The sequence below is a fragment of the Suncus etruscus genome, chromosome 15 (genome assembly GCF_024139225.1).
Source record: "Suncus etruscus isolate mSunEtr1 chromosome 15, mSunEtr1.pri.cur, whole genome shotgun sequence".
Taxonomy (NCBI): domain Eukaryota; kingdom Metazoa; phylum Chordata; class Mammalia; order Eulipotyphla; family Soricidae; genus Suncus; species Suncus etruscus.
In genome coordinates, this window is record NC_064862.1 from 76,466,691 (window position 1) to 76,493,776 (window position 27,086).

The following is a 27,086-nucleotide window of genomic DNA, read 5'->3' on the forward strand; positions in this document are numbered from 1 at the left end:
GAAATAGATTTGTTTGTTTTTGAGTCACACTCAGTGGTGCTCAGGGTTTACTTCTGGCTCTGAGCTCAGAAATTACTACTGTAGGGCTCAGGGAACCATACAGGATACCGGGAATAGAAATCAATTTGGTCACAGCATGCAAGGCTAGTGCCCTCCCTGCTGTACTATTGCTCAGGCCCTGAAACTTAGATCCATAATTAGGAAAGAATGGATGGAGATGAGCTGGGCTAGGACCTGCTCTTGCATGGTGAACATGAGAGAGAGGGGGATAAACTTCCTCTTATTTTTGGTTCTGGGGCCCACCAATGTTCAGGGGTTATTCCTGGCTCTGAGCTCAGAAATCATGCCTGGCAGGCTCAGAGGACCATATGTGGATGGAACCCAGGTTTGGCTGTGTGCAAGGCAAATAACTTGCTCGCTGTGTTATCGTTCCAGCCCCAAAGAATGAACTTTCTGCTCAGATCAATGTGTAGCCAGCATGGGCTTTATAAGCAGGAAAACTAGCTTCTTGAAAAGATCCCACAGCATTGGTAGAGAAAAATTAGAGGAAATTAGAGTGGAAGTAGCAAGAACAGTTGGGAGTTGGTTCCACTCAATGTAGTGGAAAATTTTGGGTGGAGGAGACAGGTAGGCAGTTACACAAAGACCAAGGGTGCAGGAGTAGGTCATGCTTGAGACCATCCTGAGTGAGTACAATGGTGGAGTGGGTATGGGAGGAGCCATCTTCCTTCTGGAACCTTTTTGGGTGCCTCCCCAACCCTGTCCAGACCCCTGAGTCTATGGCACTTGGAACTTTCAGCCATTGAGAGTCTAGAATGTGGGAGCTGAGCACCTCCTGCGCTGGGTGCTGCAGACCCCTGCATGATTATCTGACTGCAGGTGACTTACTTCCTCTGGCCAATATGCCAGCTCTAGATGTTCCAGAGGAGAGGCTGAAGAAATTCAAGTACCGGGGCAAAGATGCATCGGTGAGTACACAGCCCCGGTCTAATACGGTGCATGGCTGCAAAGGGGTGTGCAGACATGCGAGTGGCAATCAGCATTGACATGACAATCATGATTATTAGGAAAAAAAATAAGGGTGGGAAGCAAACTGAGAACATTGGTGGCAGGAAATGTACTCTTGTGAAGGATGGGGTGCTGGACATTATATGACTGAAACCCAACTTTGTAACTTTTTCATGGTGATTCAGTTAAAAATTTAATTTATTTTATTTTTTGTTTTTGGGCCACACCCAGCAACTCTCGGGGGTTACACCTGGCTCTACACTCAGAAATTGCTCCTGGCAGGCTCAGAAGACCATATAGAGTGCTAGGAATCAACCCTGGGTCCTCCCGGTTTGGCCACATGCAAGGCAAACACCCTATTGCTGTGCTATCACTTCGGCTCCTAAACATTTATTTTAAAAGATGAGGAAAGGTATGAATACTGGCTGGATGATGATTTGATTTCTTGGTCCATTGATTTTCCTGATAACATGGGAGGATGGGAGCTAAGAGCTCATGGTGCTGACATGAGCATGAGGCCCCCAGTACCACACCCACACTCAAGGTCTGACTCCAGTTCTCTGCTCTCAGAGTTTTCTGTCCTAAGTCAGAACTATATATCACAGCAGTTTGCCTTGTATGTAGCTGACACAAATTTAATCTCTGGCTCTCTATATGGTTCCCCAAATACCACCAGAAGTGATTCCTGAGTGCAGAGCCAGGAATAAGCCTTGAGCACTACTGGTGTGGCTCAAAACCAAAAATAAAACCAAAGGTTCTCTGTCCTGTGTCTACGTCTTTTTGACCAGCACATTATACAAGACTGGCTGCACCTTGGGACTCAAAGGTTGCAGCATGGGACTCAAAGGATGAGGGGTATGCTAACGGGGTACTATCCTGGGCAGATGGGGGGATTGGGAGAGCAAATGGTAGAGCATATGCTTTGTACATAGGAGCCCTGGGTTTGATATCCAGCACCACATGGTCCCCCTACCACTGTTAGAATGACCTCCAAACACTACCACAGATGAAAGAAAACCAGTTTGAGTGGCCAGAGTGATAGCATAGCAGTAGGGCATTGCCTTGCACTTGGCCAACATGGGACAGACCCAGGTTCGATCCCCAACATCCCATTTGTGTTCCAAGCCTGCCAGGAGTGATTTCTGAGTGCCAAACCAGGAGTAACCCTGAGCACTGCCTGGTGTGGCCCAAAAACCAAAAGAAAATCTAAACAAAACCAGTTTGAATAAAGGGGGTTTTCCTCTAAAGGAGATGGGGGAGCAAAAGAAGTGAAGTGAAATGGGTGAAACTACATGAGGAGAATCCATTTAAGGAGGAAGGTACAATGCAACTCAGAAACCTTGGAAGACCCACAATGTCCCACCTTGTTGGGTGACACGCAAGTGTCTTTAAAAGAAAATTTGGGAGACTCTTTCCATCTGTTCTTGGGATCTGGTGGCCTGTTCCAGTGAGACTTGGTCCTGTGTGGGCCTGATGTTTAGACTTGGGTGGCTGTGATCCCTTAGGCTCTACTGGCAGTCCTCAGGGGGCCAAGTGCTGGGCACTGAACTTGGGGCCTCGTGCTCATCAGACAGGCTCCCAAGCTTTGGTTTGATGGCCACATGTGGCAGTGCTCAGGGGACCTAAGTGCTGCTGGGAAGGAACCACATCACCCATTTGTAAGACAAGTGCCTTACCTCTGAGCACGCTCTCTCTCTCTGGCTCCTAAATTGCCTTATTTTTAAAACTGGAATAGAATATTTGAAGGACTCAGTAGCATCTAAATTCTGTTGGCTTTCTTTGAGCTAGTCTTCAGCCTAAATCTCATCTACTCACAGAGGAAGGATCCTTTCCCCAGGGCTCCTAGTACTGTGGAGTCTGGATTTTGCTTGAGAGGAGACAAAAGGAGTCTTTTTCATACAGACACCTCCAGCCTGGTGTTCATCTGAAACTCTTGGGATTGGATTGGGGCTGAGATGTCTCTACAGCCTGATTCCATCCCAGAGAACAGCAGAACAGTGGTGAGGGACCGTGGGCCTGGTTCCTCTTCCCAGTTCCTTGTTCCATAGTTAAAGTCCCAGGCTACTCTCCAGAAGCTATCAGCCCCAGAGATGAAGGGGAATCCTGAATTGTCAGGGGTGCCCCAGAGCTTCCTTTTATCTGGGAGCAAAGTTTGGCTGTCCTAGATTTGGTGTGGCCAGAAAATGCTGGGAGTGTTAAGCTGGGGCCATTTCAAGGCCATGAAATTGTACCCTTTTTGGCCCATTGCATCTGGACAAGCCAAGTGGAGTGCCTTGAAATGTGTGCTCCAAGACCCAACCACCACCCCCAGTTTTTTTCAGCTCAGTGTCTCTGTTTTCTTCCCTGTAGACCAGGCGTCAGCAGCGGATAGCAGTCAGCTTGGAGCTCCGGAAGGCCAAGAAGGATGAGCAGGTCTTGAAGAGAAGGAACATCACCCCCTTCTCCCTTGACCCGGCTTCCAAAGGTCCTTCTAGAGGGGTATGCTGGGATCTTTTGTTTAGAGGCATTGTGTGTAAAGATGTCCTAAATTTCTCTGACTGGAAAAGGGCCAGATGATCCAGAATTGGTGAATTTGAGTCCAGGGTCTTTCAAGAAAGCCATAGAGGGACATGGTGAGACCATAACAGGTATTGTCAGAAACTGAGAGATTGTTACCTTTGTGGGAGAGGCCACGGGATCAGTGTATTCTCATAAGGAATGGAGGAAGTGTGGCTTCACTAGAAACAGGAAGACAGGGGCAAAAAGTTTTCTCTGATTTCCTGCTCAGATATATTATGAAGTCCTTCCCATCCACCTTAATCAGTTAGTCTCCAGGAAGGGAGTATTATTTGAATCTTTTCTGAAATATGCTGATTGGGTTGTGTGTGTGAGGTTCCTTCATGCAGTTCCCAGAGCACAGAGCCTTTTCTGAGCTACATATGTGTCTTACCTCAGCTTCTGGCATATAGTGCCTGTGGCTGCTCTTAGAGGATAGGAAGTGGTCCAGTTTAATTAGGTAAGTCTGTCCCCCAGTTAGCCCAGGGGATGGCCAGGGTTGTTTTCTGCATGGACTCTGGACTTCACTCCTCCCAAGTGCTCCTTACCTAAGGCCATGGAACAGAACTGTGAAGAGAAAGATGCTTGCTTTGGCTTCTCAAGTAGCATATTCCTTCCCAAAGTTCAACCAGGATTAAAGAGTGTTGTATGTTAAGGGATTCAAGATCCCCAGGCTTGTTCTGGGTTTGATTCCATGGTATCCTATGTGGTCCTCTGAGCAACACTGGGTGTGACCTAAGAGCAGTCAGGAGTAAGCCCTGCAGGGTGTGCCCCCCCCCAAATAAAACCAAAATAGTCAATCATGGTCAGATTTCAGAACATAGTCAACATCACTTCAAATAGAAAGTCAGGATAAAGATAGAGAGGTGGGAAGAGAGGGGAGGAGAGAGAGAAGAGAATGATAATAGAGTGTGTAGGGCACTTTCCTTGCACACAGCTACATAACTCAGACTCCATTCTCAGCACCCGATCTGATTCCCCCCTACACCTGAGCCCTTTCAAGAGTGATTCCTGAGCACAGAATCAGGAGTACCCTGAGCACTGTTGGATGTGACAGTAAAAGAAAATAAAAAACAATCAGTCTCTTGGGCCCAGAGAGATAGCACAGCACATTTGCTTTGCAAGCAGCCGATCCAGGACCAAAGGTGGTTGGTTAGAATCCCGGTGTCCCATACAGTCCCCGTGCCTGCCAGGAGCTATTTCTGAGCAGACAGCCAGGAGTAACCCCTGAGCACCGGGGGTGTGGCCCCAAAACCAAAACCAAACAAACAATCAGCCTCTTTAAGTAGTGACTTCCCCCTCCTTCCTCCTGGCCATCAGGTATCTGCCCTTCTGTCCCTAGGGCATCCCCTGTTGTAACCATTTTCTCTGAGTGGAGTCATGGTATATGGTCTGCCTTTGTGGGCTTTCTGTTGCTTGGCTCACCATGTTTTAAGGCTTAATTGTATTGTTACATGTCAGAGCTTCATTCCTTTGATGGCAGACATGCATTATCATACAGAAATGTCACCTTTCGTTTATCCATTTGTCATTTGGGACACTTTTGGGGACTCAGTGACTAATGCACCTATAAATGTGCATACAAGTTTTTGTGTGGTCTTGAATTGTGGGGGGGGCACATCAATACAGACAAGTTTTAAATTCTCTTGAGAATATTATAAACCTAGGGTCATTGGGCTAATTCTGTGCTTGTCTACAACTCAGAAGTACATCTTTGAGGAATTGCCAGCAGTTAATCTCCAGAACCTGAGGCTGCTATTTTATATAAGAAGAGATGCTGCAGATGTGATTTACTTAAGGACCTTGAGGGATGAGGTTTATTTGGACTGTCTGGGTGTTCCCAGTGTAGCCAAAATAGTTGTTGTAGTGGTTGGTTCACAGAACAGAGGGAGGGAAGTGGAGGTGAGTGGTTTGCTTTTAAGATGAGAGAAGGGTCACAAGCTCAGGACACAGGTGGCCTGTTGGAAGCCAACTAGACGAGGAAACCTCTTTTTCCTTTAGAACTTCCAGGAGTTCCAGCATTGCCCAGTCCCTGAACTAGAGCTCAGTGAACTAAGCTTGAATTTCTAACTCCCAGAACTCTAAGGCATTACACTTCAATTTTTTTATTATGATTTTTTTTACACTTCAATTTTTTTTGTTTATTTTGTTTGTTTTTGGGTCACACATGGCAGTGCTCAGAGGCTACTCCTGGCTCTATGCTCAGAAAACACTCTTGGAAGAGTTGGGGGACAGACCATATGGGATGCCAGGATTCAAACCACTGTCCTTCTGCATGTAAGGCAAATGCTCTACCTCCATGCCATCTCTCTGACCCCTCAATTTTCTTTTATACCCAAAATGATCACTGCCCACCTGAATTATTTCTGCATGCCTTGATGAGTCAATTTGCCAATTTGTCAATATTGAGAAAAAACATTTTTTTTTGGTTTTTGGGCCACACCCAGTGGCGCTCAGGGGTTACTCTTAGCTATCTGCACAGAAATAGCTCCTGGCAGGCACAGGGGACCATATGGGACGCTGGGATTCGAACCAACCACCTTAGGTCCTGGATCAGCTGCTTGCAAGACAAACACCGCTGTGCTATCTCTCCAACCCCCACCCCTCAATTTTTTTTAATTTTTTTTTTGGTCACACCCGGCAGCGCTCAGGGGCTACTCCTGGCTCTACACTCAGAAATCACCCCCAACAGGCCCTGGGGACCATATGGGATGCCTGGACTCAAACCACATTTCTTCTGCATGCAAGGCAAACACCTTACCTTCATGCTATCTCTCTGGCCCTACACTTCAAATTTTTATATTTATTAACAACCAGAAACAAATGTACTACCATCTGCTTTCTGAAGAACCACCCCCTTGTGTGTCTTATTGTTCTTACTGTTCTTCTGCTGTTATGGGGTCTGAAATTCTTCTTAACCCCTGAGGTCAGGGATCTGTCCAAGCTCAGGGCCACAGACCAGCTCTCGGTGACCCTTGTGCTGATTGCCAGATGAACTGTTGTTGTGGGTATAAAAAGCTATAATGTTGTGATTTTTTTTGGGGGGGGCACACCTGGCGTTGCTCAGGGGTCACTCCTGGCTGTCTGCTCAGAAATAGCTCCTGGCAGGCACGGGGGACCATATGAGGCACTGGGATTCGAACCCACCACCTTTGGTCCTGGATCTGCTGCTTGCAAGGCAAACACTGCTGTGCTATCTCTCCCTAATGTTGTGATTTTGATGCTTTCCTAATCTAATGGTGATTTTCATTTCACATGATTATTTGTTATTTGTGTATCTTTTGAAAAAATGTGTATACAAATCCTTTCTCCATTTTTTAATTTAATTTATTATTATTATTATTATTAATTATTATTTTGGTTTTTGGGTCACACCCGTCAGCATTCAGGGGTTACTCCTGGCTCTACGCTCAGAAATCGCTTCTGGAAGGCTTGAAACACCATATGGGATGCCGGGATTTGAACCACCATTCTTCTGCAGGCAAGGCAAATGCCTTACCTCCACCATCCTTCTGCATGCAAGGCAAACAGCCTACCTCCATGCCATCTCTTTGGCCTTTTCTCCTTTTTGTTTTTGTTTTTGTTTTTGGGTCACACCTGGCAGCACTCGGGTTATTTCTGGCACTACACTCAGAAATTGCTCCTGGCAGGCTCGGGGGACCATATGGGATTCCAGGATTTGAACTATCATCCTTCCAGATAAGAGGCAGACACCTTGCCTCCATGCTGTCTGGCCCCTCTCCATTTTTTTGTTTTTTGTTTTTTTTTGGGCCACACCCATTTGATGCTCAGGGGTTACTTCTGGCTAAACGCTCAGAAATCGCCCCTGGCTTGGGGGGACCATATGGAACGCCGGGGATTGAACCACAGTCCCGAGGTCCTTCTTTGGCTAGCGCTTGCAAGGCAGACACCTTACCTCTAGCACCACCTCGTCGGCCTCACCCTCTCCATTTTTTAATCAAGATTTTTTTGTTGTTGTTGACTAAAGAGTTTGTTCTACTCATTTACAAATATTTTCTTTTTGTTTTGTTTTGTTTTGCTTTGTTTTGGGACCACACCCAGCGGTGCTCAGGGGTTGCTCCTGGCTATCTGCTCAGAAATAGCTCCTGGCAGGCCTGGGGGACCATATGGGACACCGGGATTCGAACAAACCACCTTAGGTCCTGCATAGGCTGCAGGGCAAACACTGCTGTGCTATATCTTCAGCCCCTACAAATATTTTCTATTTGTGGATTGAATTTTTATTTTCTTTTATTTATTTTTTTGTTTTTTTGGTTTTTTTTTGTTTGTTTGTTTTGTTTTTGTTTCTGGGCCACACCAGCATTGCTCAGGGGTTACGCCTGGCTGTCTGCTCAGAAATAGCTCTTGGCAGGCATGGGGGACCATATGGGACACCGGGATTCGAACCAACCACCTTTGGTCCTGGATCGGCTGCTTGCAAGGCAAACGCTGCTGTGCTATCACTCCGGGCCCTATTTATTTATTTATTTATTTATTTATTTATTTATTTATTTATTTATTCATTCATTCATTTATTTATTTTACTTTTGGGTCATACCCGGCAGTGCTCACGGTTTACTCCTGGCTCTATGCTTAGAAATCGTTCCTGGCAGGCTCAGAGGACCATATGGGATGCTGGAATTCGAACTACTGACCTTCTGCATGCAAGGCAAACGCCTTACCTCCATGCCATCTCTCCGACTATTTTTGGTTTTTAGTTTTTGGCTCACCCCCGGCAGCACTCAGGGGTTACTCCTGGCTCTAGGCTCAGAAATCAATCCTGGCAGGCTCGGGGAACCATATGGAATGCCAGGATTTGAACCACTGTCCTTCTGCATGCAAGGCCCTACTTCCATGCTATCTCTCCAGCTCAAAAATTTTTATTTTCTTAATAAAAGTAAACCTTTAAATACAGATATAATTTTTCTTTAACATTTTTTTGTTTGTTTTTGGGCCATATCCAGCAGCAGTCAGGGGTTACTCTAACTCTGCACTCAAAAATCATGCCTGGCAGGCTCGGGGACTATATGAGATGCTGGGAATTGAACCCGGGTTTGTCTTGGATTGGCTGCATGCAAGGCAAACACGCTACTGCTGTGCTATCTCTCTGGCCCCCTTTTTTTTTCTTTTTTCTTTTTTTTTTTTTTTGGTTTTTTTTTTTTTGGGTCACACCCGGCAGTGCTCGGGGGTTACTCCTGGCTCCATGCTCAGAAATTGCTCCTGGCAGGCACGGGGGACCATATGGGACGCCGGGATTTGAACCGATGACCTTCTGCATGAAAGGCAAACGCCTTACCTCCATGCTATCTCTCCGGCCCCTCTTTTTTCTTTTTTGGTTTCTGGGCCACACCTGGCGGTGCTCAGGGGTTACTCCTGGCTGTCTGCTCAGAAATAGCTCCTGGCATATGACCATATGGGACACCAGGATTTGAACCAACCACCTTAGGTCCTGGATCGGCTGCTTGCAAGGCAGACACTGCTGTGCTATCTCTACGGGCCCTCTCTGGCCCTTTTTTAAATTTTTGTTTTTTTAAATTTTTGGCTCATTGTGAGCCCCAAAGCTGTAGTGATGCTTGGCACCTGTGGTGCCAGGGACTACCAGGGCCATCCAGTGGTGCTTGTGAGACCTTCAGAGGGTTTGGAGGATCATGTAATGCAGAATATAGAACTTGGGTCAGCTGCATGCAATGTCTATACCTTAACCCCTATACCTCAGGCCCCCCTGTAGCAAAAAGGCTTCAAATTTTAAGATGGTCTATTTTCTTTTATTTGGATAATTTTAACTGACCTATGCTTAATGTTCACTTACTGTATATTTTGTCCATTCATATATACTTTTTGTTGTTGTTGCTGCTGTTTTTGTTTTTTTGTTTTGGGTCACACCTGTCAGCGCTCAGGGGTTACTCCTGGCTCTACACTTAGAAATCACTCCTGGCAGGCTCGGGAGACCATACGGGATGCTGAGATTTGAACCACCATTCTTCTGTATGCAAGGCAAATGCCCCACCACCATGCTATCTCTCCGGCCCCAACTCATATCTACTCTTGAGCCCCATTAATGTGTTTTTTATTTTGGTAATTAAATTTTGTCATTCAAAGGATTTTATATACCAGAATTTTTATTGGGTTTCTTTAATTGGCTTCTGTCTCTCTAACAATATTCTCATTTGGTGAGACTCCTTTCCTCCACTTTCCTAAAGTTCTTTAGTCCTAGTTTCCTCTAGTTCTTTGAGCATATTTCAAGTCTTTGTCAACTAAGTCTAACATATGGACTCAGGAAAACTTTCTATTGTTTGCTTTTCCCCTAGTATGTCTGACCACATTTTCTTATTTCCTTACGTTGTTTATAAGTTCTTTATTGACAACAGACTCTTTTTAAATAGTGTACAGCCTTGGATATCAGATTCCCATTTGCCCTCAGTTACTAATTTTGGTTGCTTCTTCAATGACTTTTGAGCTAATTTTTTTTATACAATCTGTATTCTTTGTTGTATGTGATCATTGAATTCTCTGCTCAGTTAATATTCTTAGACTTTTACAATGGGAAAAAATATCCTCTACCCTTTGTCAAGAAGCTCTGTGTATACTTGGGGATATGTCTTTAATCCTCAGCCTGATCATGGACAACCTGCCGAAATCTATACTTTCTGCTCACACAGAGCCTCAAAGTTAACCAAGGGGAGAGCACAACACCTTCTTTCTTTGTGAAGAAGCCATCCAAAGCCATTTATCCATAGCCCTGAACTTGTCCTCTTCCATCCACTAAATGTCAATTCTCTCAAAGCCCCCATGAACATCTCCTCTAGCTCTTTCTTTTTCATTGTTTTTTTTTTGTTTGTTTGTTTTTTTTGGGCCACACCCGGCGGTGCTCAGGGGTTACTCCTGGCTGTCTGCTCAGAAATAGCTCCTGGCAGGCACGGGGGACCATATGGGACACCGGGATTCGAACCAACCACCTTTGGTCCTGGATCAGCTGCTTGCAAGGCAAACGCCGCTGTGCTATCTCTCCGGGCCCCAATTTTTTAGTCTATTGTTTGCTCCTAAACTTATCCATCACCCCCTACACCCTGACTCACCCATGCGCGCGCACGCGCGCGCGCACACACACACACACACACACACACACACACACACACACACTCTGTAGGGGAAGCCTCATGCCTCAATCCTAGAGGGAATTGGGAATGTGGGTCTGGAAGCAACGCCCATGCAAGAAATAACCCACACAAGATTAGGGAGATAAAACAGGTTCAGGGACTTCCACCATAAGCTATCTGCAAATAGGCAAAGAGTACCAGAAGGCAGACAGGCTAATTGTGAGATCAAAAACCAGAAGTCTCTCTGACCTGAGGTCTTTATTGGGAAGAGTAGAACCACCCCTATGGTGGAGAGCAGGTACGGGCAGGGGGCCAATCCAGAGGTGCTTCCTACTCCAGTGGGACAAGCACATGGAAAGAATTATCCTGAATAAAGTAAAAACTGGTTACTCCAGGGCCAGAGTGATAGCATGGAGGTAAGGCACTTGCCTTGCATGCAGAAGGACAGTGGTTCGAGTCCCGTCATCCCATATAGTCCCCTGAACCTGCCAGGAGCGATTCCTGAGCTTAGAGCCAGGAGTAACCCCTGAGCGCTGCTGGGTATGACTCAAAAAACAAGAAAAATCAACAACAACAACAACAAAAAAAACTGGTTACTCCAACGAACAACCTCAATTTCCCCTAAGTGGAGGAGCTGAATGAGGACTTTTTGCAGTAAGTGAGCTGAGTCCAAGACAGAGAGAAGCTTACAATGGAATTTTCTGAATGGGCCAAATAATTTTCTGGGAATAAAGTGCTGTAGGAGAAAACACACATTCCTCCTCCTCCTCTTGGCTATTAGGCTCTTAGTTTTCTGTTTCTTTTTTGTAGGGAGGAGATGGTGAAGAGCATATTGAGGCCACCATCAATATGCTTTTATGGAAGAAAAATTGGGGTCTTTATCCTTCCCTTTTTACCAGCAACCACTATTAAATTGTTTGTGGAATAAAGATACAGGGGATTCCTCCATGAGGGGATAGGAATGTCCCCACCCCCAGAGCACTGAGAAAGTGCCCACAGATTTCTGAGATCAGCAAATGCTCTTTGAGGGCTGAGGGCTGGAGAGACGACAGCACAGCAGGTAGGGAGATATGGCTGGCCTGGGTTCAATTCCCTGCATCCCATATGGTCCCCAGAGCCTACCAGGAGTGATCCCTGAACACCACTGGATGTGGACCAAAAACAAAACAAAGAGAAAAAAAATGTGTTTACTCCCCTTAATTGTTGCCCGACGTGTGGGATGGGCACCATGTTCAAGTGGGGTGGGTGACTGCTAGACTGGCTAGATGGGATCACTCCTGGTTTCCTTTGTCTCTCCTGCAGACGAGCCTGTCCCTAACGGAAATCATCAGCAATATCAACACCTCCGATCCAGACCTCTGTTTACAGGCCACCCAGGCAATCAGGTATCTGTGGCCTTTGCTTGCTAGAGCTCTGCACTCTTGAGTGAGCTCCAGGGTCTGCTAGGCTTCTCGGTGCTGGTGGAATGGAAAGTCCACACGGCCCATGCTGAGTCTGGGCCCTAAGAAATGAGAGAGTCAGTGATTGCTTTACTGTCCTTGAGAACAGCTTAAGCTATGCACCGAGTTGTCAGAGATGAATTGCTTAATTTCTACTGGCCTTGGCAGAAACCTCCACTCATAGATAAACCCTGAAGGGAGAGGTAGCTTGGTGGTAGCCAAGTGCCATCCAAGTAGCTTCCTTTGCTTTTGGAAACCCAAGAAACATGAACAGGAGGAGCTTTCTACCTTTGCCTCTCATGACTTGATTTGTTTTTCTTCTCTCTCTCTCTCTCTCCCTCCCACCCCAAAGAAAAATGCTCTCCCGAGAGAAAAACCCTCCCCTGAAGCTGGTGGTGGATGCGGGCCTGATTCCACGGTTGGTCGAGTTCCTCAAATCCTCACTCTACCCATCCCTGCAGTTTGAGGCAGCCTGGGCCCTGACCAACATCGCCTCGGGGACTTCGGAGCAGACCCGAGCTGTAGTGAATGGGGGCGCCATCCTGCCCCTGGTGGCGCTCCTTTCCTCCCCCAACATGACTGTGTGCAAACAGGCAGTATGGGCACTTGGAAATATAGCAGGTGAGACCATCCCTTTCAGGTGTACGGAAATGGGGGACTGGGGTGAGGGTTCTGCATGTCGTGAGAGTTAGTTAACTTCTTGTTTTGTTTTGGGTTTTTTTTTTGGGGGGGGGTCACACCCGGCATCGCTCAGGGATTACTTCCAGCTCTACGCTCAGAAATCGCCCCTGGCAGGCTCGGGGGACTATATGGGATGCTGGGATTCGAACCACCATCCTTCTACATGCAAGGCAAATGCCTTACCTTCATGCTATCTCTCCAGCCCCATTTAGTCAACTTCTGAGGTGAAAACATTGATGCTGAAACCTAAGAATGTGATAGTGCCTTCCAAAGCCACAGGCCACCTGGGGATATCTGAGGACTTTGTGGCTTGTGGCCTTCATGGCTCCAGAAACAAAATATGTTTTTTGGTCCATGCTTATTGACAGACCCTTATATAATCCAGGGTCCTTGAAGACCTCTCCTTCCAGTGACAATTGTCAAAAACATTTCCACAAAGTTGTATTAGCTTGTGGTACAAGTCCCCTCTTAGCTTCAGCTTTCACCACCAGGATGTGGCTCAGGTAGTAGAGCCCAGAGCTCGCATGGGCAAGAGCCTGTGTTCAGTCCTCAGTACCACAACTCTTTGTCTGCCTTTGCACTGCTAGGAGTTGTTTATCTGTGTTCTGCACAAGGATAGTAAGACTGAATGATAGCAAAACATTCAATCCTAAGAATATATTTGGGGACCTTACTACCAGAGCAATAGTACAGTGGTAGTGCCTTTGCCTTGCATGCTGCCAATCCAGGACAGACCCGGGTTTCTTCCTTGGCATCCCATATGGCCCCCTGAGCCTGTCCGGAGCAATTTCTGAGTGCAAAGTTTGGAGTAAACCCTTAGCCCTTGTGTGGTGGTTCGAGTCTTTGCCTTGCTAGAGGCCCTTGATTTGATTCCTGGTGTCACCTGGGTCCCCAGCACCAAGCTGGGAATAGCTCCTGAGCAGTGCAGGTCTGATTCAAAAGAGGGGCCGGGCGGTGGCGCTGGAGGTAAGGTGCCTGCCTTGCCTGCGCTAACCTAGGACGGACCGCGGTTCGATCCCCCGGCGTCCCATATGGTCCCCCAAGAAGCCAGGAGCAACTTCTGAGCGCATAGCCAGGAGTAACCCCTGAGCCTCACAGGGTGTGGCCCAAAAACCAAAAAAAAAAAAAAAAAAAACCCGAAAAGATCAGTTATTTCCCCCCTCTTCCTGGCTCTCTGTTCACTTGAATACCCTATGCTTGTCTGCTGTAGGGGATGGCCCAACCTTCAGGGACATTGTCATCTCCAGCAATGCAGTTCCCCATCTGCTTTCTCTGGTCTCACCCACCACACCAGTAAGTATCTTTCTGTTGTGATGGTTTTGTTTGGGGGCCACAGTGCTTAGTGCTTTTGAGGCCTTAGCTGTGTTCAGGACTTACACCTGACTTTGAACTCAGGGTTTACTTCTTGCAAGGCTCTTGGAATGGTATGGGGTGCCGGGAATTGGGTTGGCTGTGTACAAGGCAAATATCCTCCCCACCGTACTATTGCTCTAGATCTGACCAATGAGTATCTTTAAATTAGACAATCTAGCTATGGAGCAAGTGTCTGAAAATGGTAAATAGGGACACATTCTTTCAAATCACTTCTAAATAATGTGGCAGCGGCTTAGGATGGCAGTTAGGAACAGGACATGGACTGAGCATCTGAGTAGAGACTGCTGCTGCTCTGTTCTCTGTGGTCTGCTGTGAAAGTTTCCCAAAGCTTGCATTGCTGCAAAGCTGACCAAACTCAGTTTCTCAGTTGCAGAGTGAATTAATGACTGTTCTTAGACCCACAGAGGTTCTAGATTTAAAGCGTGACATGTGCCAGAAGTAGAGCAGCCTCTGGTTTAGGGATTAACTTTGATTTAAAGATTTGCCTCAGGGCTGCAGAGATAGCAGAAGGTCGGTGGTTCAAATCCCGGCATTCCATATGGTCCCCGAGCCTGCCAGGAGTGATTTCTGAGCATAGAGCCAGGAGTAATCCTTGAGCGCTACTGGGTGTGACCTCCCCACAGAAAAATCCCAAAAAAACCCCAAAGATTTGCCTCAAGGTTGGAGGTGGAGGGGCACAGGGTTTAGGCAATTGCCTTACATACAGTATACCACAGTTCAATCCACATATGGTCTTCTGAGCACAGAGCCTGGAGTAACTTCTGAGTACCACTAAGTGTTTCATTTTCCCTTTCCCCAAAATGGAATGGGAGCATAGTTGCCAAAAGCCAAGGAGATAAGTGCCAAGCCCCCAAGTGGGAGAAGTCCTGATATGGGCAGTGGACAGAAAGGCCAGCCTGGTCCAGAGGAATGGAGAGAGCTAGAGGAAGGGCCTTTGAAGTCATCCTGGTGGTCCCGGGGTTCCTTTGGAGAGTTTCATCAGGAAGTGAGTGCACGTGTTTCAGAAGAACCCTCCTCTTGGTTGCTGGTGTTGGTTTGAGCAGAGGGATGGGGGTGCAGCTAGTCTCTGAGCTTCACTATACTCAGGAGGCAAAAATAAGCAAAGAAGGTGGCAGGGGAGGCCCAGCAAGCCGGAGCCTAAGTATAGGGGTTTGTGTGTAAGGACCCACAGCTGGGGAGGATGCTGGACACATGGGTCTATGTTGCACACATGTACCATCCAGCCAAGTGATACATGCTAAGACTGGGGCAGAGAAGTCAACCTGACCAGCAGTCTCCATTGGTACAGCCTTGACAGGACTTTCGGCATTACAAGATTAGGATGGGGTAGAGTCACAGCCCATCTGGCCTCTAGAAAAGGAGAAATGTGTTGTATGGTCAGGCTCCTTCCAGAAAATAGCTTCCCACCCCCTGACCTAGAGGGGGAAGGAGAGTCCGGAACCAACGCCTGCGGGTACTGACATTTAGAGGTCAAGGCACAGCCTGGATAGCCTGCTGGGAAGAAACAGCCCTTTTGGCAGCAGGAAATTGTTTGGTGGCACAGATGTCTCAAACAAAGGGCATGGGGAAGTGAGGTTAGAGTTCCCTGGAAAAGCACAGGCATTGCCTGTCTGCAGCCTCAGAGTAGCATTCTCACTAGAGTTGCTAGATTTGGTGACTTGGAAGGAGCCGAGCATGTTACCAAAACTGTTGGGTAATGAGGTGCAAAACCAACCTAGACAGGGTTGAATGGCAAAGGGGAGTCATAGGTAGACTGTGACGGTAGAAATTCCTTTCAGAAGGCTCTGTAGAGTGAAAGTGAGGATTTGCCTGGGAAAGATTGAGACTATAAGCAAAAAGGAATCCGTAGGCGGGTTTTGATCCTCCCTCCTGTTATGTAGCTTATGGTGCTAGATAACAGGATGGTAGATCAATGGGAAGATCAAATGATGTCTGCTCCTTCTTGGTTTTGCTGTGAAATTGTTATCAATTGAGTAGAGAGATGGAGAAGTGATGACTATTAGAAAAGCACCATCAAACGTTTGAGCCTGGAACCTCCAGCTCATTCTCCAGCTTCCTAGCATACACTGCTTTCTAGAATAAATTCCTCTGTGAAGCTCGAGTTGATAATATTGAAGAGGGCAGCCAGCCTGCTGTGGTTGGTGTCTCTCTGTGCCAGATCCTGGGGCAGTCTCCGGGTTCTAGGTTCCATTTCTGCGGATCATCACCTGGACCCTGTCCAACTTGTGCCGGAACAAGGACCCATACCCATGTGATATGGCTGTGAAGCAAATACTGCCCACCCTCTCCCAGCTCCTCCAGCACCAAGACCCTGAAGTACACTCGGACGCCTCCTGGGCCCTGTCCTACCTCACTGACAGTTCCAACCAGCGCATCAGCCAAGTGGTGGACCTAGGGGTCCTGCCCAGGCTGGTGGAGCTCATGACCAGCCCGGAACTCAATGTCTTGGTAAGAAGCCCCAGTTCTCTGGGTCCCTAAGGACCTCTAAAGTCTGCAACCTCTACTCTGTTCTCCCCAACTCAAAACTGCCAGAGATTCTCAAACCCTCCTCCTAGAGCAGAGCTTATCTGAGGCATTTCCTTGGTCTCAGCTCCTTTCTAGTCACTTGAATCTATTGTTGCAGTTGTAGCACAACTGCAGGGCTTGCTTCTAGCTCAGTGCTCTGGGATCACTTCTGGTGGTACATGAGGCAGGGTTCATATGTAATGCCGAGGTTGAACTGGGATCAACTATCAGTATAGCAAGGACTATTTCTCTGGCCCCTTAAATCTATTTTTATCTCAAATCCTAGTGGGTATCAATCAATTAGTTTTTTCTTGTGCTAATTATAGATTATTGAAAAGCATCAAATTAAAATGGCTTATCCTCCACTCAATGAGATATTAAAATTTTTTTTTTACCTTTCTTCCAGTGCTCTGAGTGTATAGACTTTAACAAGCTGGCATAAACCACATGGATAGGAGGGGGAGAGGTCCCTGTGTGTGTTATTGTAAAACTTACACAGAAATAGGATTTCTGGGCTGGAGGAGATCTGAGAGGACTGGAATACATGCTGAAAAGCATGTATGGCTTTGATCCCCAGCACCCACGGTTCTCCAAGCAGCTTCATAAATGACACCCCTAAGCATGGAGCTGGCAGTAGCCCATAAGTTCTCGTGTCTGTTCCACAGAGGGTGGGTGAAAAAGGAATCATGCTGAGCACTGGAAGGTGTGTGGGCAGCTTCTTCAGATTGTCCTCCTGGGTCTGTGGGTGTCCTGACATCACTGTGGTTGGCCCAGAGTTTTTCACTTCTCCCCTGGCTGAACTGGACAGGAAAGCTCTAGGAGGGCCAACGTTCCGTGCTAGGGCTTTGGTGACAGTGGCAGAAGAACTCAAATAAACCCTCAGTGAACTCTCCTAGGTTGTTGTTTTGAATCCATCACTAACCAATCCTAAGAATTCTCATTACTGAGGGATATTAAAGGTAGGGGGGTGTCTGTCTACCCCATACTGCCATTAGGATGACATTCCTGCAGTTAGATATGACACAGAAGATCAGTACATATTAATCAGGTAGATATTTCTCCCTATAAGCATTGCACTGAACAGAGCAATTCTCAGCACAGGAAGCAAGCAGCATGATTTCAGTCCTTCCATCTCCCAGTGGGGCTCATCCCTCTGACCTTGTGAGTGGCCTTGGGAGCTGTCCACTGATAAGGACTATGGACATAGATGCAGTCCACACACCTGAGATCTTGGCTTTTTTCACAGCAGTAATTGTGCCTGTTATGTGACTATTCTTACAGACCCCCTCCCTGCGCACGGTGGGAAACATTGTCACAGGCACGGACCATCAGACCCAGATGGCCATCGATGCTGGCATGCTAAGTGTGCTACCCCAGCTCCTCAGGCACCCCAAATCCTCCATCCAGAAGGAAGCAGCCTGGGCCCTGAGCAACGTGGCTGCTGGGCCTAGCCAGCACATCCAGCAGCTTATCTCCTATGACATTCTGCCACTCCTGGTGTCACTGCTGAAGAACGTAAGTGGGCCTGCGATGCCCAATTGGATCAATCTCCCAGGAGTTGTGAAAACTGAGGGCTCCAGCACAGCAACACAAATATTCAGTTACTAACTCTGTGGGGGAGTGGAAAGGAAGGAGCATTCCATTTTGGAGAACTTTAGAAGTCTGGAGAACTTAGAATTTGCATTCTTCTTGACCAAAGGGAACCTTTTAGCTCAAATATCCAGTTTAGATGAGGTGGCAATAGCGGCTTATGTCTATGTAGTAAGAAAAAAACACGCTATCTCCTTGCCAAGAGGAAAAGTGTATCAGGTTATATGGTGTAGGAAGGAGGGAGAATGATCTCCTCAGATGTGGGGAATCCCATGATTAAGGTACTAACATTCAAGGAAAATCCAGATCTCCATACTGAAATATAACCAAGCTCCCTCCTCCCTCCTGATCGCCACTTCCTGCTCTCGGAACAACTTTTTTTTTTTAAATCACTTTGATTTTTGAATTTATTCTTTTAATGGATAAACTCCCTATTCTGTGAATTGAGTCAGGAGTAGTGATCTTGAATTGGGGGTGGAGGTAGGGTAGTAGAGGTGGATATAGAGAACCTACCGGGGTTGATTCTGATTGGTTTGGTTGGTGAATTTCCAGGTGTGCAACACAAATTATGGCACTGTGTTAGCTGTGTTAGTAGATACCACTGAAATCTCAATGGCACAAGTCTTAGCCTCTAATAGGAATCCAGGCCCTGATCATGGAGCAGCTCATAGCCATCTGTTGTATAGTTGATTTTACTTTTTTTTTTTTTGGGGGGGGGTCACACTCAGTGACACTCAGGGGTTACTTCTGGCTCTGCATTCAGAAATCACTCCTGGCAGGCTTGGGGGACCATATGAGATGCCGGGAATCTAACTCAGGTTTGTCCTAGGTAGGCCACGTGCAAGGCAAGCTCCCTACTGCTGTGCTATATCTCTCTGGCCCTTTGGCTTTACATTTTATTTTAATATGATAACATAGTTTTCCCAGCCCCATGATGAGAATGGCTCCTGCTCAGGCGTGGAAGGAACAGTGAGTAAGTACTCGAATCTTTCCAAGCAAAGCACAGCTCGCAGATGTGAGGTACTTTCTCTTTCAGGAGAGTGCAGTGACCAGGCTCGTGTTTGTGAATTTGACTTTGGCATTTGTTAAGCTTGTCATTCACTGCTTTCCTGGGTCAGAATAGTCAGAGGCCTTTCTGCTATGGATACCGCAAGACACAAGCGGAATTTCTTTTTTTTGTTTTTTTTTTTTTTTTGTTTTTTGGGCCACACCCAGCAGTGCTCAGGGGTTACTCCTGGCTGTCTGCTCAGAAATAGCTCCTGGCAGGCACGGGGGACCATATGGGACACTGGGATTCGAACCAACCACCTTTGGTCCTGGATCGGCTGCTTGCAAGGCAAACGCCGCTGTGCTATCTCTCCGGGCCCACAAGCTGAATTTCTAAATACCGCAAGACACAAGCTGTGTTTCTTGGGCTGGTAGAAGTAGGGTTCACATTTCCTGTAACTGAAGAGAATGAGTCTCTTGGGCCTCAGTTTCTCTTTCTGAGACCTCGTGATGGGAGTGCCTGCTTCGGCTTCTCAAAGAATGGCTCCCTGATTCTCATTTGGGCTGATGGCTGCGATGCTTCCTACTGCCCAGTTTCTGGTATTGAAATAGCATCTCTGTGCTGAGTACACGTGGACTGAGAGGGATGTAAATATTTTCTCTGGCAGGGCGAGTATGGAGTCCAGAAGGAGGCTATCTTGACCATAGCTAACTTCACAACCGGGAGTACTGTGGAGCAACTGATCCATCTGATCCAGGCTGGTATCCTGCAGCCTCTGGTGAATCTCCTCACCATCCACGATAACAAAATCATTCTCGTTATCCTCAACATCCTCTCTTACATCTTCCAGGTGAGCTGATGTGCACAGGTAGGTTTCTCAACGTGGTAGCCTTGAACTCGGAAACACTGAATGCAGCTCTCATAGCCCTCACCTGCCCTCCATTTTCACACATCCTCTGGGATGAACTGAGACCAAGTTCAACACCATCATTTTCTCAGCTCAATGGTGAAGTCAGAGAAGCAAAGAAGGCATCTCTGCCTTCTTGCATCAAGAGGGTCCACTTCCAAGGTGACTGTGTCATGGACCTAGCATTCTATCTGGGCCTGTGGCCCTCTCCACTGGAATACTTGTGTGTCCTCACATCATGGCAGTCAGCTTCTTCTGAGCAGAGTCACCCAAAAAAGCAAAGTTGAATTTTCCTTTTTTTTTTTTTTTGATTTTTGGGTCACACCCGGCGGTGCTCAGGGGTTACTCCTGGCTGTCTGCTCAGAAATAGCTCCTGGCAGGCACAGGGGACCATGTGGGACACCGGGATTCGAACCAACCACCTTTGGTCCTGGATCGACTGCTTGCAAGGCAAATGCTGCTGTGCTATCTCTCCGGGCCCAAATTTTCCTTTTTTTAATGGTAAAATTAACATGACAAGTAATTGTCTTAAATATTACTAACCTTGGGGCCAGAGAGATAGCATGGAGGTAAGGCATTTGCTTTGCAGGCAGAAGGACAGTGGTTCGCATCCCGGCATCCCAGATGGTCCCCCGAGCCTGCCAGGAGTGATTTCTGAGCATAGAGCCAGGAGTAACCCCTGAGCGCTGCCAGGTGTGATCCAAAAAACAAAAAAATATATATTACTAACCTTGAGCTGAGAATAATGTACCTCTTAGTGTGTAGTCCTTACTACTGGGGATCTAGATACTTTTTTTTTTTTTTTGGTTTTTGGGCCACACCCTGTGACGCTCAGGGGTTACTTCTGGCTATGCGCTCAGAAGTTGCTCCTGGCTTCTTGGGGGACCATATGGGACGCCAGGGGATCGAACCGAGGTCCGTCCTAGGCTAGCGCAGGCAAGGCAGGCACCTTACCTCCAGCGCCACCGCCCGGCCCCAGATCTAGATACTTAAGAAAATATACATAAGAAAAAGTTCTAGCCAATAGCCAATAGTGGCTTCCAAAATAAGTCACACCAAGGGCCGGAGCAGTGGCACAAGTGGTAGGGCATTTGCCTTGCAAGCACTAACCTAGGAAGGACAGCAGTTCGATTCCCGAGCATCCCATATGGTCCTCCAAGCTAGGAGGGATTTTTGAGCACATAGCCAGGAGTAACCCCTGAGCGGGTTACTCTCACCGCTGTGTCACTGGGTGTGGCCCCAAAACAAAAAACAACGAACAAAAAAAAAAAAAACACAAAGTAAGTCACAAAAAACAAATTAAATCACAAAAATAATGGGGCTCGAGAGATATTATAGTGGAAGAGCACTTGCCTTGCACACAATTGATCCAACTTTGATTCCCAGCTCCTCATATGGTCTCTAAATCTGTCACCACATCTGTATGAGTGATCTCTGAGCATGGAGCTAGAAGTAATCTCTGAGAATCACCACGTGTGGCTCAAAACAAAACAGTTATTGGCATGAATTGTCCAAGTCCTTTACATAATTATGACTCAATTGTACTTCCCTCCTATTTTTTGGATCACATTGGGCTATGCTTAGGCTTTACTTGACTCCATACTCTGGGGTTATTCCTCTAAGTGCTTAAGGGATCATATGTAGTGTTGGGAAGGAACTGACATCAGCTGTTGGCAAGGCAAGCACCCTAACTCCTGTACTATCTCTCTGGCCCCCCACTTTTACTTTTTCAGGGCCTATTACTGCAGTAGATGCAAACAATTTCCTTCGTGCACAGAGTATACCTTTATTTAGAGTGATTTAGACCATCATTTCTTTTATTGGGGAGTGTGCAGGAAAGCAAAATGGAAACTTTGCTAGGCCCTAGTCCCAAAGATAATTTGCACAGAGTCCTATTGGTTCTGCAGCTTGCCCCATTCCACACAGATCACCTGGGTCCATCTTGGAAGCTGGTTAGAAGATCTTGGCTAAGGGCCTTCTCTAAGCAACTGAAGCATTTTGAACAAACTCCAGGGACTTCCTTATAAGAGTCATCCATTTCCTATAACTTCAGAAAGAAAGGAGTCAGGTACCGGCTTGAAACACAGCCCAACCTGACTGAAAACTTGGAGGACACTGCAGAGATCAAAACTAAAGCATCAGCAACCCATAGACAAAAGTGGGCACACACATGTTCACACACATTTGTGGGTTACAGACCCTGATCTTCATTGGCTTCCTTTGGAGAGCCAGGGCAAATGTCCATCTGATGGGCAGGAACCCCCATTAACAGAGACAGAGCACACGATATGGGAAAACACAGTGGGCTGGGAGGGGCCAGGGCTGTGGCTGAGCTTTGCATGCCTGAGACACTGAGTTTGCGACCCAGTTATGCTGGGAGTGGCCCAACAACAGGAAAAACTGGCAGAGTTTCAAAGTGGGAAGCAGAAGTAGATGTGGGGCTTTGAGGTAACTTCAGGCTACTTGTTACTCTTTAAGGATCCAAGACCCATCTTAGGGCTCTTGGGCCATCTCTTATCCTTGTTCCTCTCAGTAACCAGCCCAGTCCTGTTTCAGACCAATTCTTCTCTTGGATCTATGTCAAGCACAAGAGGGTGTCAGGGCTAAGACCTCCCCGGCAGGCTCTGCAGCTCACAGTGTGACCTAACGGTCCCTCAGTCTCCTTTAGGGGAGTGGCTTGGACAATAACTATTCCCAAACTCTGAATAGCTTTCCTCTCCAGTTTTCCCAGATCTGCTGCTGAGTTGAAAATGTATAATGTGCCACACTTTCACTTCTTCAGATTTTGTCCCTGACTTTCCCTCCTCCTCCTCTTCCTCCTCCTCATCCTCCTCCTCATCCTCCTCCTCTTTCTCCTCCTCTTCCTCCTCCTCTTCCTCCTCCTCTTCCTCCTCTTCTTCCTCTTCCATTTCCTCCTCTTCTTCTTCCTCCTCCTCTCTTCTCCTCCTCCTCTCTTCTCCTCCCTCCCTCCCTCTCTCCCTCCCTCCCTTCCTCTCCTCCCTCCCTCCCTCTCCTCCCTCCCTCCCTCTCCTCCCTCCCTCCCTCTCTCCCTCTCTCCCTCCCTCCCTTCCTCTCCTCCCTCCCTCCCTTCCTCTCCTCCCTCCCTCCCTTCCTCTCCTCCCTCCCTCCCTTCCTCTCCTCCCTCCCTCCCTTCCTCTCCTCCCTCCCTCCCTTCCTCTCCTCCCTCCCTCCCTCCCTTCCTCTCCTCCCTCCCTTCCTCTCCTTCCTTCCTTCCTTCCTTCCTTCCTTCCTTCCTTCCTTCCTTCCTTCCTTCCTTCCTTCCTTCCTTCCTTCCTTCCTTCCTTCCTTCCTTCCTTCCTTCCTCTCTTTCCTTCTTTCCCTTCCTCCCTCTCTCCCTCCCTCCCAACCTCCCTCCCTCCCTCCCCTTCCTTCCCCTTCCCTTCCCTTTCTTTTTTTGGGGTTACACCTGGCAGTACTCAGGGGTTACTCCTGGCTCTACGCTCAGAGGTCACTCCTGGCAGGCTCAGGGGACCACATGGGATGCCAGGATTCAAACCACCGACTTTCTGCATGCAAGGCAAATGCCTTACCTCCATGCTATCTCTCCAGCCCCCGTTTTTGGTTTTTTTTTTTTTTCCTTTTGAGCCACACACAATGACACACAGGAGTTACTCCTGGCTCTGTGCTCAGAAATCACTCCTGGAAGACTCAGGGGACCATATGAAATGATAAGGATCAAACCCAGATCCGCCGCATGTAAGACAAATGCCCTACTCACTGTGATATCTCTCTGCCCCCCAAGAAGTTCCCTTCTTGAATTGCTTTTATTCTGTGCTTGGCCCTGCCAAGGGATCCCTTGTCAAACACTGGCATTTTCCAAATCTTTCCTGCTGCAGACATTCCCAAATGGGAACAGCCCCCTCTCTTTTCCAATTAGTACAATTGAGTGTCTAGCTCATGGCTGACTCAGATTCAGTCCCTGGCACCACATTTGATCCTTCAAGCCTACCAGGAGTGATCCCTGAGTACTGCTAGTTTGTGCCCCCCCCCACCTCAAATTAATGTTCCTTGAAAACTTATCTTTAGTGAACAAACTACCCCCAAATTGGGGCCGGCGAGGTGGCACTAGAGGTAAGGTGTCTGCCTTGCAAGCGCTAGCCAAGAAAGGACCGCGGTTCGATCCCCCAGCGTCCCATATGGTCCCCCAAGCCAGGGGCAATTTCTGAGTGTTTAGCCAGGAGTAACCCCTGAGCATCAAATGGGTGTGGCCCGAAAAAAAAACAAAAAACAAAAACAAAAACAAAAAAATCACAAAAAGTACCCCCAAATTATACCCAAGATGATCACTGCCCACCTGAATTATTTCTGTATGCCTTGACGAGTCAATTTGCCCATATTGAGAAAAATATTTCTTGAGGGGCCAGAGAGATAGCATGGAGGTAGGGCATTTGCTTTGCATGCAGAAGGTAGGTGGTTTGAATCCCGGCATCCCATATGGTCCCCTGAGCCTGCCAGGAGCAATTTCTGAGTGTAGAGACAGGAGTAACCCCTGAGCGCTGCTGGGTGTGACTCAAAAACCAATATATATTTCTTAGTTTCAACATTTGCTCATTTGTCTTAGTTTCTTATAACAATTACTTGCTCCCTACCATAGTGATGAAACACTTCTCTAAGTTTCATTTTTCTCTCTAGTTTTATGTGCCTCATCCGCTGTATACCCATGTTGGAGTCAGTCACCAGGCAGGAAGAAGCCTTTCCCCAGATTATTTATTCCAGGGATCCGCTTACCTGCTACAGTGGCCCTTCTGTTCATAAGGTTCTCCAGAGTGCATGCAGGTCACAGCTCTTCACTTATGTAGCACCCCTTGCTCACCCTTTCAAGCTGTGTGTGAAACCACTTCCCTTCCTCAGAAAGGGAGATGCTGCTAAGGGCTGACCAACTCACGAATGACAGCATGTTCTGCAAAGAAAAATAATTTCTTGTGCAGTTAAAATAAACCTGAATGTATATGTAAAGAACATGTCTAAGATGGAAGGGAATGTGCAGGGTTTTGCCTTGAGGCCATACCCAGAGGTTCTCAGAGGCTATTCCCGACTCTGTGCTCAGAAATCACTCCTGGCGGGCTAGGAGGACTATATAGGATGCTGGGAATCAGACTCAGGTCAGTCACATGCAAGGCAAATACTCTTTCTGCTATGCTCTCACTTGGGCCCTGGAAACTGTGCGTGGTATTGTTATATATGAAAGGTTTGCCTGTTGTTCCACCTATGACCTATGGGGCGCTGTTGAGAGATAAATAAAGAGTGGGTGGATCTCGGAACTGGGGGTCAGTTGGGGCCATTGACTGGCTGGCTGGTGGTAGGGGGAAGAGGGACTGGACACCGAGCTGGTGGCCCCCTTTTATTATTATTGTTAGCTATATCTAAGAAACCAGTTGCTTGCTTGAAGACTTTCTTCAGACAACAGTATGTGGTTTTGTCCTTTTGGGGGGAATTTTGGGAAAATTACAAGCAGGTTCCCACTCTGGAGTCGGACTAAGCAGAAGCTCTGCTAGGACAGTTCCCATCTAGTGTCAGTCCTCAGGGCCTCACCCTCTCCACAGGCTGCGAGGTCCTTTTCTCAGAAGCAGAGACTGTGTTTTCTCATTGAGGAACTCAGGGGCCTTGACAGAATCGAGGCCTTGCAGCTCCACGAGAACCCTCAGATTGCACTGTCTGCTTCCAGCATTGTGGAAAGACACTTGTGTGAGGTGAGTGAAGTGGGCATAGAAGGTGAGCTCCCTGTTCCTGTAGCTCTTTGGCCACCCTCCCCTGGCAGGGCACACTACTGAATGAAATCCTAGGCCTATGCCCTCCATCCCTGTGGCCTACGCCTCACTTAGGGAATCAGCTTTCTGGTTCCTGGAAACAACACTAACCCCATTAAATTCTCCCCATATTGTTTTCCAAGTCCACCAGGAGTGATTCCTGAGCATAGAGCCAGGAGTAAGCCCTAGGCACAGCTGGGTATGGGTCCCCCTCCGACAACCGCCCCCCCCCCAAACCAAAGACCAAGCAAGCAAAAATTATTTTGAAGAAGGAACAAGTATAGCAGGTTGGGGGCTTGCCTTGAACATAGCCAACCTGACACCCCACATTGTCCCCTGAGCATTGCCGAGTTTGGCCCAAAAACTAAAATATTATTCCCCAAAACCCCTCCTGCTACCCCTGGTTTAGAATTTTACTCCTACCTCTCTCCCCCTACTTGCCATTTTGTGGAGGTTGGGGAGGAGAATGAGGAAAATCTCTGGGCTACAATGAGAAACACACAGAACACAGGGCCTCCCAGCTCTAGAAAAATCATTTTGCCATTGACGACCCCTTCGTGTCTGTGATGGTGCTTGCAGATGCAGCTCTAGGAGGAGGTGAGGGAGGAGTGGGAAGATGAGGGCAGGGGTCTCAAACTCGCGGCCCGCGGGCCGTTTGCGGCCCTCCGTACAACATTTTGTGGCCCGCGACCAGCCTTCAAATATCGCAGTATTCGCGATTATTCGCTTACCAAATAATCGCAATAAAAATCGCATTAGTAAGAAAAAAATCGCATTAAACATTCGCACACCCCGAGCAGTTCTGTTTGGGGTATGCAAATGTTTATGCGATTTTTTTCTTACTAATGCAATTTTTTTTTGTTTTTGTTTTTCGGGCCACACCCATTTGATGCTCAGGGGGTTACTCCTGGCTAAGCGCTCAGAAATTGCCCCTGGCTTGGGGGGACCATATGGGACGCCGGGGGATCGAACTGAGGTCCTTCCTTGGCTAGCGCTTGCAAGGCAGACACCTTACCTCTAGCGCCACCTCGCCGGCCCCACTAATGCGATTTTTTATTGCGAATATTCGGTAAGCGAAATCTCTTATCCCTCATCCTGATTTTGCCTCCTGCGGCCCCCAGGTAAATTGAGTTTGAGATCCCTGGATGAGAGGTTTGATTTGGGAGGAGGAGAGGTGTCTGGAGAAAGGGGACA

The 27,086-nt window shown here is 47.5% G+C and overlaps 1 protein-coding gene across 1 annotated transcript; it reads left to right on the forward strand.

The window, feature by feature from the left end:
- Window positions 1-902: 902 nt before the first annotated feature.
- On the forward strand, window positions 903-26,483 carry KPNA7 (karyopherin subunit alpha 7). The gene is made up of 10 exons (XM_049788189.1): window positions 903-968; window positions 3,358-3,486; window positions 11,943-12,025; window positions 12,432-12,700; window positions 13,971-14,053; window positions 16,319-16,582; window positions 17,921-18,154; window positions 19,885-20,067; window positions 25,689-25,835; window positions 26,472-26,483. Exons 1-10 carry the CDS (start codon window positions 903-905, stop codon window positions 26,481-26,483), a joined length of 1,470 nt encoding a protein of 489 aa, XP_049644146.1.
- Window positions 26,484-27,086: the final 603 nt, after the last annotated feature.

What these genes read in the sequence shown, in the direction of transcription:
- KPNA7 (XM_049788189.1), top strand. Translation starts at nt 903, where the DNA reads ATGCCAGCTCTAGATGTTCCAGAGGAGAGGCTGAAGAAATTCAAGTAC. An exon ending in TGGTCTCACCCACCACACCA is followed by an intron (nt 14,054 to 16,318) that starts GTAAGTATCTTT and finishes TCCGGGTTCTAG; the next exon opens with GTTCCATTTCTGCGGATCAT. An exon ending in TCCTCTCTTACATCTTCCAG is followed by an intron (nt 20,068 to 25,688) that starts GTGAGCTGATGT and finishes CCCTCTCCACAG; the next exon opens with GCTGCGAGGTCCTTTTCTCA.